This window comes from Clupea harengus, chromosome 6 (genome assembly GCF_900700415.2).
Source record: "Clupea harengus chromosome 6, Ch_v2.0.2, whole genome shotgun sequence".
Lineage (NCBI taxonomy): Eukaryota > Metazoa > Chordata > Actinopteri > Clupeiformes > Clupeidae > Clupea > Clupea harengus.
The window spans coordinates 20,628,523-20,642,071 of record NC_045157.1 but is presented as its reverse complement, the minus strand read 5'-3'; the positions used below and the strand labels follow the sequence as shown (position 1 = coordinate 20,642,071).

The 13,549-nt window shown below is 39.2% G+C and overlaps 1 protein-coding gene across 5 annotated transcripts; it reads left to right on the top strand.

The window, feature by feature from the left end:
* The first annotated feature begins 167 nt into the window (after positions 1-167).
* Positions 168-12,664, top strand: nap1l4b (nucleosome assembly protein 1-like 4b). Of its 5 annotated transcripts, XM_031569332.2 has the most exons (15): positions 168-270; positions 1,843-1,893; positions 2,429-2,525; positions 3,058-3,199; positions 6,803-6,886; positions 7,114-7,245; positions 7,351-7,422; positions 8,969-9,108; positions 9,340-9,485; positions 9,859-9,878; positions 10,000-10,119; positions 10,234-10,269; positions 10,364-10,426; positions 10,901-10,932; positions 11,731-12,664. In XM_031569332.2, exons 1-14 carry the CDS (start codon positions 183-185, stop codon positions 10,904-10,906), a joined length of 1,197 nt encoding a protein of 398 aa, XP_031425192.1. In that variant the 5' UTR covers positions 168-182; the 3' UTR covers positions 10,907-10,932; positions 11,731-12,664. The 5 variants fall into 5 exon arrangements, with proteins under 5 accessions (XP_031425192.1, XP_031425191.1, XP_012690151.1 ...); XM_031569331.2 differs by lacking the exon at positions 10,901-10,932; XM_012834697.3 differs by lacking the exons at positions 168-270; positions 10,901-10,932 and adding an exon at positions 311-399.
* The last annotated feature ends 885 nt before the right edge of the window (positions 12,665-13,549 follow it).

Below are 13,549 nucleotides of genomic sequence, written 5' to 3'. Positions count from 1 at the left end.
AATAAGTCCCAGTAATGATAAGACTGAAATAACAGGACTTTTCCCTTCCTTGACAATTTGTATTTTCTAAGAAATCAACTATGAACTATTATTTAGATTAGATTCAACTTTATTGCCATTGTACGGGTACAAAGCCAATGAAATGCTGTTATACTCTATATATAGTTTATGGTAATGAAGCTATGATCATATTTTTACATACATTTTCATTATTCTTTATTGTCTTTGTTGGTTTACGGCATCCAGCAACAGATGAAGACAGTTTAACAGGTAAGTGAGCGTTCAGATTTTGGTTCTGAAATGTAAATTTTTTCTGACCAATGAGGTTTAACTTTACTGCTTAGTGGTCCACTTCACTGAGGCTTCGAGCGTGAAGTCACAAAAACAGCTCAAACCAAGGTAAGGATCGGAACTTGGGGAACAAAGATTTTAAATTGTGAATGTGTCTTTATTTGTTGCAAACTACTACTTTATCCTTAATGCGAATAGTAATGCGAATATAGTCCCCACGACAACCTGTAAATTTGCTGCGTGCAATGGTCCTGGTCATCTTGTCAGCTTACTGGCTCGGGCTAATGTTGGTTTTCCAGAGATATCAAATCTAGCTAGCAAAGCAAAAATGTTGGGCTGTTTACTGGATTTGGTGAATTAAACTGCCTTTTTGCAAAGGACAAGTAACATTACCCTTATGTACTCAATATATTATATTGTTAATTGTATGGGCCCTAAAGGTAATACTTTATCATACCTGCTGACGTTAGTACAGCTACATTGCTAGCTTAGCTTGAGATGCTGTCAGCTGTACTGCTGTCAATGTTAGCTTGCCAGCTAGTTATGTCATGATTGCATATAATATGTTCATACGTGCCCGTTTGGGAAATTACTTGATAGTCTAACTTGGGTAACTGTCTGTTTGACGACCATATAATGATGTATTTATTAACTCGCTAACTCAGCCGCTGTATTTTCCCGTGAAAACTGGCACCGCCCAATTTATTTTCTGATGTTGGCACGCAGTGAGCCTAGTAGCCTTTTGGGTAACTTATTGTAGCAAGCTAGATGGCTAACATGTTGGTCCTTGCTAACTCGCTAGTAATTAGCTAGATAGCGTTAGCTACATGCATAGCTGTTTGAAAAACAGTTTCGTTGCAGTTGAATGGACCCTCATAGTCAATATGCAATATGTCAGTATATTAGTTATGTGTCCGTGTATATGTTATTGTAGACGGAAATAGAACATTACCTTTTTAATCATAAAAATGACTATTGCAGCATTTACCTCACTTTCGCTAAGCTTACATTGCGTCATCGGACTGCGCTATTCGGCATCATGACGTCTTCGAACGTGTTGGTATTTCAAAACAATACAAAACTACAAAGTTTAATTTTCGTGCCGTATGTAGATAGCGTGCTAGATAACTGTTTACAACCTTTTACAATCTTCATTGAGTTAGCCTTCAGAAGCTAGACCAATGAATGTAAACAATGTGGGCTTGTTGGACTAGTGAGAGTGGCAGATCAAGCCACCTGTCTCACCGAAACTATAATGGTATTGGTAGAGATTAGATGCTAACTTCAACCTGCTTGTCTGACTCTCGCTAAATATATCTTACATTTGCTCAATGTGATCGATGACGTTAGTAGTCATACATGTTCTGTTGTTTAACCTCACTGTCTTTGCTAGCTATCGATACATTAACTTGTTACTTTTTGTAACGTGTAAGAGAATGTCAGTCCGTCTGACGCTGTTTTGACATCTCAGGGACTTGTTACATGACTTCATCATTGCGGCATGTGACGAATAGTCCCTTGACTGAAAAACTCTTCTACTTGTTTTTACAGAAAACAGGAGCTGTGATTTTAAAATGGACGGAGACAAGGGTGAAGCCAAAGGTAATTTATAGCATGGTGTGCTTGATCCAAGGGACTGATTTTATCGGTACATTACTTTGGGGTAGAAGGGGATACTTTAGATACTGAAATATTAATTTGCTGTCAATTAGTTCTTATATCTATGGTGGGTAATTAGATATTTATTTCAGGAGAGTCCATGTTCTTTGAGACCTACTGCTTTAACAGATCAAGTGTCACTATAAAATTTTCATGAAGCTCAAGTTTTTCTTTGCCAAGACTCTAAAATTAAGAGTGGTGTTTAGAGTATCTACTTGTAAGCCACACGCATCTTGATAACACACTTGACCTTTAAATGTGAGGAAAGGATTCTTAACACATTAAATATCCTTTTACAGAGAAAGTAAAAGTAAGTAAATAAGGTGTGCTGCAGTTATTTCTAACCCAGTAGGGTAATTAGTCATCACAGGCTAAAATCTGAAATGTCAGGTAACCTATGTTTCTTTATTGCCCTTGTTGCTTGGATGTAGAATTTCATCAGTATTCTTTTTTTAATTTGATAATGTATTCCTTCCAGGTAAGGTGGGTGATCAGGTTATGCAGAACCCTCAGGCCTTGGCAGCTCTTCAGGACAGACTGGACAGCATGCCACATGGTCCCTCCATACTGGAGAAGTAAGTAATGACGGTGGTGCAACAATTTTTCCGTTTTTGGAGCATATTGTTCCAAGCAACTAGTACTGGTATCATCTTCAACTTAATTTTCATGGTATATATTCATGTGAAAGACAGATAAACGACTAGGTCCTAATGCTATGCACTATGCAGTTCTATTGTTCAGGTCAGACCACTGACACATGCATGAGTTTACATGCTAGTAAGTCTTTTATCAGTGCCAACTGTGCTTTTGATGGTGTTTGTATGGATTTTGAATGCCTTTTCGGTATTTAGATTGCTAGTTGCTTACTGCTGGTTTAACAATAGTGTCTCAACTTGCCACACATCAGCACCATGTACTTGGCTACGCTTTGTAGGTTAATAGATTTGTACATAAAATTAAACCACAACGGTTTTGACCAAGCATTGCACTATTTTGTCGGAAACACTATCAGATTAGCTAGTGTATTTATCAGCTTAGTAGTAGTAGTGGTGGTTGTGGTAACGTAAGACCCTTGTTAATCCTAAATGCTTCTTTTTGTTCTTTCAGTTTACCGAAGGCTGTGAAGAGAAGAGTCAATGCCTTAAAGAATCTGCAGGTGAAGAGTGCGCACATAGAAGCCAAATTTTACGAAGAGGTTCACGAGTTGGAAAGAAAATATGCCGCCCTTTATCAGCCCATTTTTGACAAGGTAGGAAAAGGTTTTTTAAGGCTATCTGACTCACTTTTGGAAAAATTATGACTAATGCTGTGTCTGGTGTACACTATATGGACACCTACGCTAACTTGTAGGACTTGCCATTCCAAATCCATGGGCATTAAATGGCATTCTAAACAGCTGATGTAACAAATGTCGCGCTTGTTCTCAAAAGCAGATCTGTCTCTCAATACAGACTCTGTTTGCACCTATGTAATAGGCTGAGGAACTACTGCAGAAGAGTTAGTTGTTGTATTTTTTTAAATTTTGAATGCTGTTTCATTGCATTGGTTATATTTAAACTATTTTCCCCCTCCATGTCTAAGTTCCAGTATATCCAAACAAAGTCAGACTCAGAATACTCGTTGCACTTGGCAAGCTCTTTTCTGTCTAATTGACCTTGCTGAGTTTTATTGTGATTGAACTAATTATATACCGGGCTTGTTTGCAAGATCATGTGATTAATAGGTTGCTCAATGCTTGCTGGTCAAGTTGAATTTTGGAGGCAAAGACAATGGCTGATGTCTCCTATCATTTAATTGGTCACTTTGAATACTGACCATGACCTTTGATTGGCTGTTTGGTTTGATCACTGCCACACATAAACTTTAGTTTTGCACTCAAGACTAGACCAATCCTGCCAGTCCAGTTGATGGATTAGTAAAGATGTTGGGTTGTGTGATTAGTAGAGCTGCAACGATTAGTCGACGTAATCGACGATGTCGATTATGAAAAATTGTCGACGATGATTTTTATTATCGACGCGTCATAAAATATATTTAAAAAAAAATGTAATTTTTTTTTTTTTTTTTTGGCAGACGCTAGCAGAGCTACCGGTAATTTTCATTCGGTATTGCAATGCACTATAGGAAGTGCGAAATAGTGCATCTTTAACTAATAATAATTGACCATCATTGAGAAAAATGGAACAGAATCTGCAAATAGCCTAGCATACAAATCATGCACCGTTTTCTTTGCCCTCCGTTCTCGTACCTTCATGGTCATTTTCCTTCATTGTCATTTTCGAATCAGAAATGGCCGACTGAAAAGCGAATTATTCTAAGACGGCTCATGTTACCATGGAAACAATAAACAAAGCTAGCTTTAGTAGCTGCTGCATATGAGATATGGCTAACAGAAAAGTTGTCATTTTTCTCAATGATGGTCAATTATTAGTAGTTAAAGAAGCACTATTCCAGTATTTCAAAGAGAATGAGCTGTGGGAGCACAAGAACAGTGAGTGTCTAGCAGCAATTATCATAGACATATATGATATATCTATAACTTATAGTAAGGTTTAAGCTTACATGTTGGAAAACAGAACGTCTCATGGAGGATGCTTGCTAACGCTATTTCATAAATGTTAAGTGCAATTGTCGCTACACGATGGTAGTCCTTGGGGGATCGTAGTCCCTCACATTGCGCATGCTCAGACACAAATGGTTTACGGCATAAGGCTCAACATCAACATCAACATATCTGGCTTGTCTTAACGCATAATGTAGGTTTATTTAACGTAATATTTAATAATGTTGTAAACGGTTTAAACGTCAACATATGGGGCTTGTCTTTAACGCATAATGTGGGTATATTTAATGTTATATTTAATTATGTTGTAAACGGCTAACAGCATAAGGCTCTACGTCAACATATGAAACGAAACTGGGGAGAGACTTTTTGATCCTCCACCTCATCTGTTTTGTCCACTGTGACATCTTCTTTGTTTTTAAATAAATGGTCATGTTTTAAAAAAACTGATTTTCGTCGCTTTTCTCCATGATTGAAAACGGATCTGTCGTTGTGACGCATGCGCGTGCGGCTTCGCTGTCGACAGCAGTCGACAGTGTCGCAAAATGACACATGCGCAATGTGAGGGACTACGATCCCCCAAAGGACTACCATCGTGTAGCGACAGCAATGTAGTAAATCAGTGAATTATCAGAGTAGCCTGTATTTTCGTTTGTTCTGAATAGTTAACCTCCTCCACTTAGCATTCTTCAAACAAAAGATTGTGGAAAAAATATATATTTCATAAGTTGAATTTGAATGTCACTTGCAGCCCAGTTATTCTTGCGTTATTTTGCACTTGCAGAGGCTTGATTGCTAATTTGAGTTACTTTTAAAACTTTATTTGCACTTTCTCTTTACTTTTAAAAGCATATTTGCACTTTAATTTGTATTACTATTTAATTTATGTATTATGATTACATTTGTTACTCAAATACATTTGAAATTCAAATTCCAACATTTTGAGTCGTTATTTTAATTTGCTATGGGAAATAATCATTAGATTAATCGAAAAAATAGTCGATAGATTAATCGATTACCAAAATAATCGTTAGTTGCAGCCCTAGTGATTAGAGAAGAAAGTTGAATTGTCTTTTTTTTATAATCAGAAATGATTTTGATTCATTTTTTGTCATTTTCGAATGTAAGCCATACATCGTAGGCAGGTATATCTTCCACGTCAGGCTATATTGCACAGATATCTACACATTGCAGACATGTAACATTGCAGACTGTAATCACCAGACTATTAACCGCGGTTTATACGTAAGGGATAATGCATTGTCCAGAGGTCATTATCCAAAAATAAATCCCGACGGGGCGAACAGCACCCCGACGCGCAGCGGAGGGGTGTTGTTTCGTCCTGAAGGGATATATTTTTGGATAATGACCGACGGACAATACATTATCCCGCATATTATACGGTTACTTGCCAAAAATGGCCCATTCAAATCAACTGTACTTTTTGGAACATTCTGAAGAGCCGTATAATAAATTGATTTAGCTACTTAGCTAGCATAGCAGCTAGATAACCATAGCAACCAAGAAACTGTTTGCTGCATAGCCTGAAGCAAGGTTTAATTTCTCAAAATCAGCACACCAATAAAAAAACAGTGTTGTGTCCAAATGGATTGCAATGGGACACCAACATGGGCTTACTTCGATATCAATGTAGTGTATGAAGGGGACCTCCTAGGCCTAGGCCAAACCTAGACCCGTCCACCAGACTGCCAGTGAAGCGTGATTCATCGCTCCAGAAAACCCATTTCCACTGCTTCAGAGTCCAGTGGCAGTGATCTTTACACTAAATCAGCAGAGTCGGCCACTTTTACGCAATGGGCCCCCTTCCGTGACTTCGCATGTTCTACCACTTTGTGGCTGAGTTGTTGATCGTTAACGCTTCCTCTATGCAAAAAGAAGGGACAGTTCTTCCTTCCTAGATCTGCCCCGATCAACTGTAAGTGGTATTATTGCAAAGGTGCCATCCTATGACGGCTTCTCAGGACAACCCATTCTGTTGCAAATGTTTGTCAATGCAGCTTGCATGGCTATGTGCTTGATTTTATACACCTCTTAACAATGAGTTTGGATGAAGCACCTTCAATGATGAGGAGGTGTCATCCAATACTTTTGCCCATGTTCGTGTATTTATTCATTGCATTTTGCATGTGCATAAGGTGTTCGTTAAACTGTTCCCACAATCTGCTCCTTGGAAATTAATTTTGGAATCTCTCTCTCTCTCTCTCTTCACCACTTTCTCATCATATGGGTCAGACATGGTCTCATCATGCTCTGTTGTGCTTTTTTCAGAGAAAAGATATTGTGTGTGGTGCAGTAGAACCTTCAGATGCGGAGTGTGAGTGGCAGAGTGACCATGAGGAAGAAGAGCTGTCTGTAAGTTGTTACATGTAGAATATTGGAATTCCTTTTTTATCAAAGTTCAGTTATCAAATGACCTTGTATCATTGATCACAGGTTGCATAATTGTTAACACATTTTTGGCAGCAACCAGATACATTTGGAAAATTCCATAGTGGGGTATGGAAGGGGTCTTTCAACAAAGAAACAAATAAAGAAAGATCTGAATGCTTATATTCATCTCATGACATTTGTGTCGCTAGGAGGAGATGAAGTCAAAAGCAACAATGGAAGAGAAGGTAGAAGGGGATGCCGCTGAGGAGAATCCAAAGGGAATTCCGGAGTTCTGGCTTACTATATTTAGAAGCGTTGACATGCTCAGTGACATGCTACAGGTGATTGTGCACAGTGAAACATGACATGTTGAACAGTGAGTTTCAAGCCGTTTGGATCTGGTTTTCTGAATACTCACCTACATTTCTTTAATTCCTTTCCAACAGGAGCATGATGAGCCTATATTGAAACACCTACAAGATATTAAAGTTATCTTTTCTGAGCCTAAGCAGCCAATGGTAAGGCAATATTTGTGATTGTTTTGTTTGTTTGTTTGTAGTGACTTAATTGGACAGTGTAGGGAGTCCAAGTTCAGCTAAAAATAGCACACTTATTTAATTACAAGATGCAATGTATGATTATAATGACCAGGTCCAGTGCATGGTGGGAGGAGAAGCTCAGAAGGGCTTCACTTACCAGGGTGTCTGCAGGGTTTTAAAAAGTATTAAAAGGTGATGAATCAAAATTGCCAAATTTAAGGCCATTAAAAGTGTTAAATGTAGTTTTAGAGGTATTTTTTTTTTTTTTTTAAATAGGTATTATTTTTTTCAAGTGTCCTATTCTGATTGAAATTCTATCTTCTAAAGTTCGCGTTAGTTCGTTTAAATGCGGGCTTTAGCAAAGCTGGGCACATAATCAAATATCTTCCGTATCAATCCTGAAGTCTCAACTTTGTATGTTTGATGCTGACGTCATATTCAGTGGTCGTTCGACATCTCAAACACTGCGCGCTTCAACTGGGTAGCCAACTGGCTGGCTCACGTTTTTGACTTGCTTAGGCATATCTTCAACGTCCAGACAACTATCGTCGTCGTCATGGGCAAATGCAAGTTTTCTGACAGCTGGGTGTAGTAGGGAATAACCGGCAGGCTTATTGTTCGGTTTGTACAAAAAACATCAATGTCAACTGGATGGGAGCTAATGCACTTCGGTCGCATATGCAATCCACTAAACATAAAAATTGAATGTTTAAACACCACTCATTGAACTCCAACGAAGGAATTTCGGAGCTGTTTAAAGAAATGTTTCTCGACTCTGACATCGCAAAGTCATTCACGTGTGGTAAAGACAAAACCGGCTACATCATCAGATTTGGATTAGCATCGTTCTTCAAAAAACAGCTTGTTGATGGCATCAACAAGGCTGGGCCATTCGTGTTGATGTTTGCTCATGAGTTCATATTAGGCCTATAGCACACCAGTTCACGTAGTGGATGCCAGTTTGTGAAGTGATATCAGCAACAATTCATATAGCAGATGCCAGTTTATAATGCATCAACAGTTCATGTAGTGAATGCCAGCCAGTGTGCTGGAACTATCTCTCCATTGCACATTTAATGTTGTTTGTTTTATTTTTATTCACAAAATGAAATAAATGTGTGCAATATGTGGTCAACATCAGTGAGTTTCTAAATCTATTATGTTGTGTATAGTGTTATACATGTCAAAATCTCCGTAAACGTTAGAAAGGTCGCCGATTAACACTTGCAACTCAGTGTCGTGATGGTTTTAAAAAAATTCAGAAGGTAGTAAAAAAGGTATTAAATTTAACTTAAGAATTGCTGTATATACCCTGACTTACAGACCCTGGCCACCCCATTTGGCCAAACTGTAGGTTGTCTTTTTCTGCTTATTGTATTTTCTATCTCTCAATGTATTTTCTTCATAGTTGCTTTTAGTCTTTCCAAAATGTTGTTGTAGAGCACTTTGAATGGCCTTTGTTTATGAAAAGTACTTTATAGCTAAACTTGCCGCGCCTTGTGCGTTCGTTGTCTTCCCCCATCAGAGCTTCACGCTGGAGTTTCACTTTGAGACCAACAGTTACTTTAACAACACCGTCCTCACTAAAAAGTACAAGATGAAGTCCGAGCCAGATGCTGAAGACCCCTTCTCCTTTGAAGGACCAGAGATAATTGATTGTGAAGGGTGAGTTTGCAGGCAGCTTATAAAATGACCCCCTCAAGAACCCAAGGAAACCCTAGTTGCTCAGATGTCTTTCCTGTTTATGCAGGACAAGCTGTTCAAAGGATAGTATTTGTTAGTCAGTAGATGAAATAGCTGAAAGAGGATGCGGTTTTCAGTTTGTTGATTTAATGAAATACTTTTCATAATTGTTTGTACTACTAAACATTGCACATTCCTTTATTCCTTTGCTAGTTGCGAAATAGACTGGAAGAAAGGCAAGGATGTGACGGTGAAAACCATCAAAAAGAAGCAGAAACACAAGGGAAGAGGGACAGTGAGGACGGTCACCAAACAAGTGCCCAACGACTCCTTTTTCAACTTTTTCAACCCTATCAAAGGTAGCCTACCACACTCAAGGGGCCTCCCCCAGAATTCACCATAGAAATGAGTCTATCAGGCTTCTAACTGCAGTTGAAATGTAACACTCTGGTCACCATGCTTGTGCTCATCTCATCAGCAGTTACTTAGCAGCGCCTACAGATGGCAGCAATAGCATGATATTGCCACAGATGGCATATTGCTGGTCCCCAAATACTCTAGATGGCTTCTCTTAACTTGTGGCTTACTGACATTTATGTTTGTTTTTATTTTTACTCTTAGAGAGGTTTATGTGAATTTTCATATTCAGAGGCTATTCATGCGTCAATCAGTAGATAGCCTCAGTATTTTTCTTTTTAAACTAAAATTCTTTCTCTATTCTTTTTTTTCCAGTTTCATCAGATGGGGAGTTGGTAAGTCAGTTGATCATTGGTAATAGTTGTTGTTTACCACTGTGGTGTGGCAGTTCGGATTTGTTCATTTTGGCCAGCAGCGAGCGGATGATATGTTGAATTATTATGTGTGTCTTTGCAGGATGAGGACTCTGAGTTCACTCTAGCCACAGATTTCGAGATTGGTCACTTCTTCCGGGAGCGGATAGTTCCCCGGGCTGTGCTTTACTTCACTGGGGAGGCGCTGGAGGATGACGAGAGTGTAGGTTCATCTGAACTACTGAACAGATTTATTTATTTTTTAAATGCAATCTGTAAACCCTATATATATATGTTCTCACTGACCTAACCTGGTTGTTTGTGCATTGACCTTCAGTTTGAGGAAGAGGAACTGGATGAAGGGGAGGAGGAGGTGAGATAAGAGTGAAAGGGATTTGAATCGTGTCATTGCATGCCATCTATTGTTTGACTGTGTGGCGAGGTGACGTTTCTCTCTCTGTGAACAGGATCAGGATGAGGATGCTGATGAAGATGATGATGATGATGAGGAGGGAGAGAGTGATCCCAAGGTGGGTTAAATACTTGCATGCATAGGTAAATGGGCCAGTGGGGCATTGTTTGTCCAAAATTTGACCTTCAGTGGAGAGGCAAAATTGAATACTTATGGAATGTCTTGGGTGTACCATGTTAGTCTGATGGTTACTATAAATCCTTTGGAGTTTGTTTTGTATTTCATGAACAGTTTCTTACCAGTGGTAGAAATTGTAGAAATTGTAGACGGTAGAAATTGGAATCATTCAGCGCACATATCACAGACAAAACAGCCTTTGTGTTTTTGCACCATCCTGTTTACTAAATGTACCCCATGAACATGTCCTTAGTTTGAATGGCTCCCTCACCTGTTTATTTTAACTCGACTGAGTTGTGTAGATTGATGTGCGTGCATTGACAGATCCCTGTGCATTTGTTGACATTAATTGGTGCCTGTCGTTGTTGTCCCAATCACCGTCCCCCCCTCCCCCTTTCCCCTTCCCCTGTTACAGGCATAAGTCATTCTCACCTCATGCATTCCTAGGTAAGGGGGATATGACATGGGCACATTCCAGCCTTTTCCTTCCTGTCCCTAGGTCCATCACTCAGTCCGTCCATCTGTCTGTCTTTGCTTGGACTTACAGCATTCTCTGTCCCTTTCTGTAGACCTCTGTAGATTTCTGTAAAATTAACTACCCACCCTTACTATTAAAACCACAGTATTTTTCCCATGGATTTGTTTGTCTTATGTATTTGGTTCCTAGTTTTTCACTCCTGGCAAATTAACCTTAAAGCAACTGAAAGGGCTCCTTAGTCTTGCTTTGTCACCTTTGCCCCTGAAGCTATGTACAATAATCCTATTAGGGCCATCACTTGGCTAGCAGGTTTAAATATCAACCTCTACAAAATGACCTCGGTCATAGATGGCAGTGCTCCTCAGAGGAGACCGTAAGGAGGCAAGATCAAGGATGCCATGTGTTTGGTGGTTGCACCTTTTCTTGGTGTGATGCTCTCAACTCTGTGTGTTCACTCCACTGGCCTCTGTCTCATCAGGTCATTTATGCATTTCTTTGTATTGCTTCTTTCCTGTCCACATACCGTGTCTAACCCCATGCATACAGCTCGTGTGTCTGCAACAGACCCCACGTAGCCTGTGGTCTTTAATTGTTCTCTCTTTTTGCCTCTCCTCCTTCCATTTCTTTGTTGTTTCCTCCCCTCTGTGTATCACTCCTCCCATATTATGTCCTCTTACACTTGTCTTCCTCTCTCTATCTGTCTGCCTCTCTGTCTGTTGTCCTCCATTTGGGCTGTATCTTGTCCGTCCCCTGTCTCTCCTGATCAGGGTGGGGATCCCCAGCCTACTGAGTGCAAGCAGCAGTAACCTGAGGAGTCCGGTCTCTCCACCTTGAGGCCCACTCCACATGAATTAACACAGCTGGACTCCGCTCTGTAGACCACATATAGCCACCACCACTCTGCGGAGTGCCTGCCTGGTCTTCAGTCCAATGCAATACACACAAATGTGGAAGAGAGGGAAAATAAAGGTTCTGTTATTTTTTTTTTTTTTTAATGCATGACTTGTCTATGCGCCCCTAAACTTAAAAAATAAAAAAAAATAAAAAACAGATAGTGTTAATGAAATTGTAAATATAATTACTAATGGGAAAGGGGGAGGGGATAGGGTCAGGTGATAATTTTTTTTTGTTCTGTAAACGTGGGTTGAAATGAGAGCAAGGAGCAAAAGTCTTGTCACATTCTGGAAGTGTCACAATGTTTAGTTTTTCTTTCTTTGTTTTCTCTTTTTGTTTTTTTATCTCATTTTTTGTTTGTTATTTTTTATCTGACGCCACATTCCAGATTGCCCTTTTAAAATCATATGCTCTATCACAGCCCAAAGTCAAGTGTGCAACTCTTGGTTGACTTGATATCGTAGGTTACTCAGGGTTTTTTATGCCAAGAAACAGTGTGAGCACCCAATGTGAAACCGTGGACATGACCCACTAAATTGTTATTTTTTTTTCTATTTTTTTTTTTCTTCCCTGTTCAGAAATATTTGAAATTCTAGTTTCACTTGTAAGGTTATTTATAAGATATTTTTTTTTAATGGTTTGGACTTATACATATTTGGTCTCATGCAGCTTGGTAGAGCCCTGAGAGAATGTGTATACTCTCTGTGTACCGTACCCTGTGCACACATAGCCCTTATAGAACTTTAACAGTGCTCTTGTTCAACAACCCAAGCGCTTACTAAAGAATTAAACATGTATATTGCCAAATGGAGTCAAGTGGTCTCTCTGTTTTACCTAACCTATGGTATATCTTCAGTCCTTTGTTTTGACATAACCTGTTTAATCTGGGCAGAGTTTTCCGGTGTTGTGTTTTTATTTTTTTTCTCTCATGAGGTGAAGTCCATTGTGGCTGTTTGTAAACCATACCCTCTACCTCTAAATATGACCTCTCCGGAAAGCACTCGTCCTCAACTATGTGATGAATAGAAGAGGCTGACATCATGATGGGTTGACAGGTTGTGTTCCAAGAGGCTCTCTGGTAGCGTAGTTGCAGGAGTAGCGACTAGTTGCAATAAAAGTACATATAGGTATTGTCCACCTCTCTTTGTACTATAAGGAAGACTGTATTTTTTGCCTTTGAATACAAACACTTGAAGACTCATCTTACTCAATACCATACTATTCTGTTGGCATTGTATGCTGTAGGATGTTTCCCAACCGTTTTGATTACATGAGAACTAGATGACCAGTAATAAAAAATGATCCAATATTTCTTAGTCAAAATATATGTGTATGAACATTCAGAATAACAATTCTAACATTTGCTTAGTCACATAAGATAAATCCTAGTGTATTTCTCTGCAAGTGTTTCAGAAATAGAATGTCATTAAACAATTTAAGGCCCAAGTGTGCGGTCATACAGGGACCCTTCTCTGACCATCTGAGACCGGAGGAGGAATTTAACAGCTGATGATCAGTCTCAGCAGTGATGCAGTCGAAATCTCCCACACATGCAGGCTGTATTATTCATAGTGATGACTATTGACACTATTTTTATGATGTAGTTGATGTGTTGAGTCGTGAGTTGTCATATCACGAACAACGGGTCCTAATCTCCTATGCATTGTGTTCATTTAAAAAAGGCATGACTGA

Excerpts from the sequence above, each read along its gene's own strand:
- nap1l4b (XM_031569331.2), top strand. The coding sequence starts at position 183 with ATGATCATATTTTTACATACATTTTCATTATTCTTTATTGTCTTTGTT. Across the intron at positions 6,887-7,113 it reads ATGAGGAAGAAGAGCTGTCT|GAGGAGATGAAGTCAAAAGC; the intron begins GTAAGTTGTTAC and ends TTGTGTCGCTAG. Across the intron at positions 9,486-9,858 it reads CTTTTTCAACCCTATCAAAG|TTTCATCAGATGGGGAGTTG; the intron begins GTAGCCTACCAC and ends TTTTTTTTCCAG.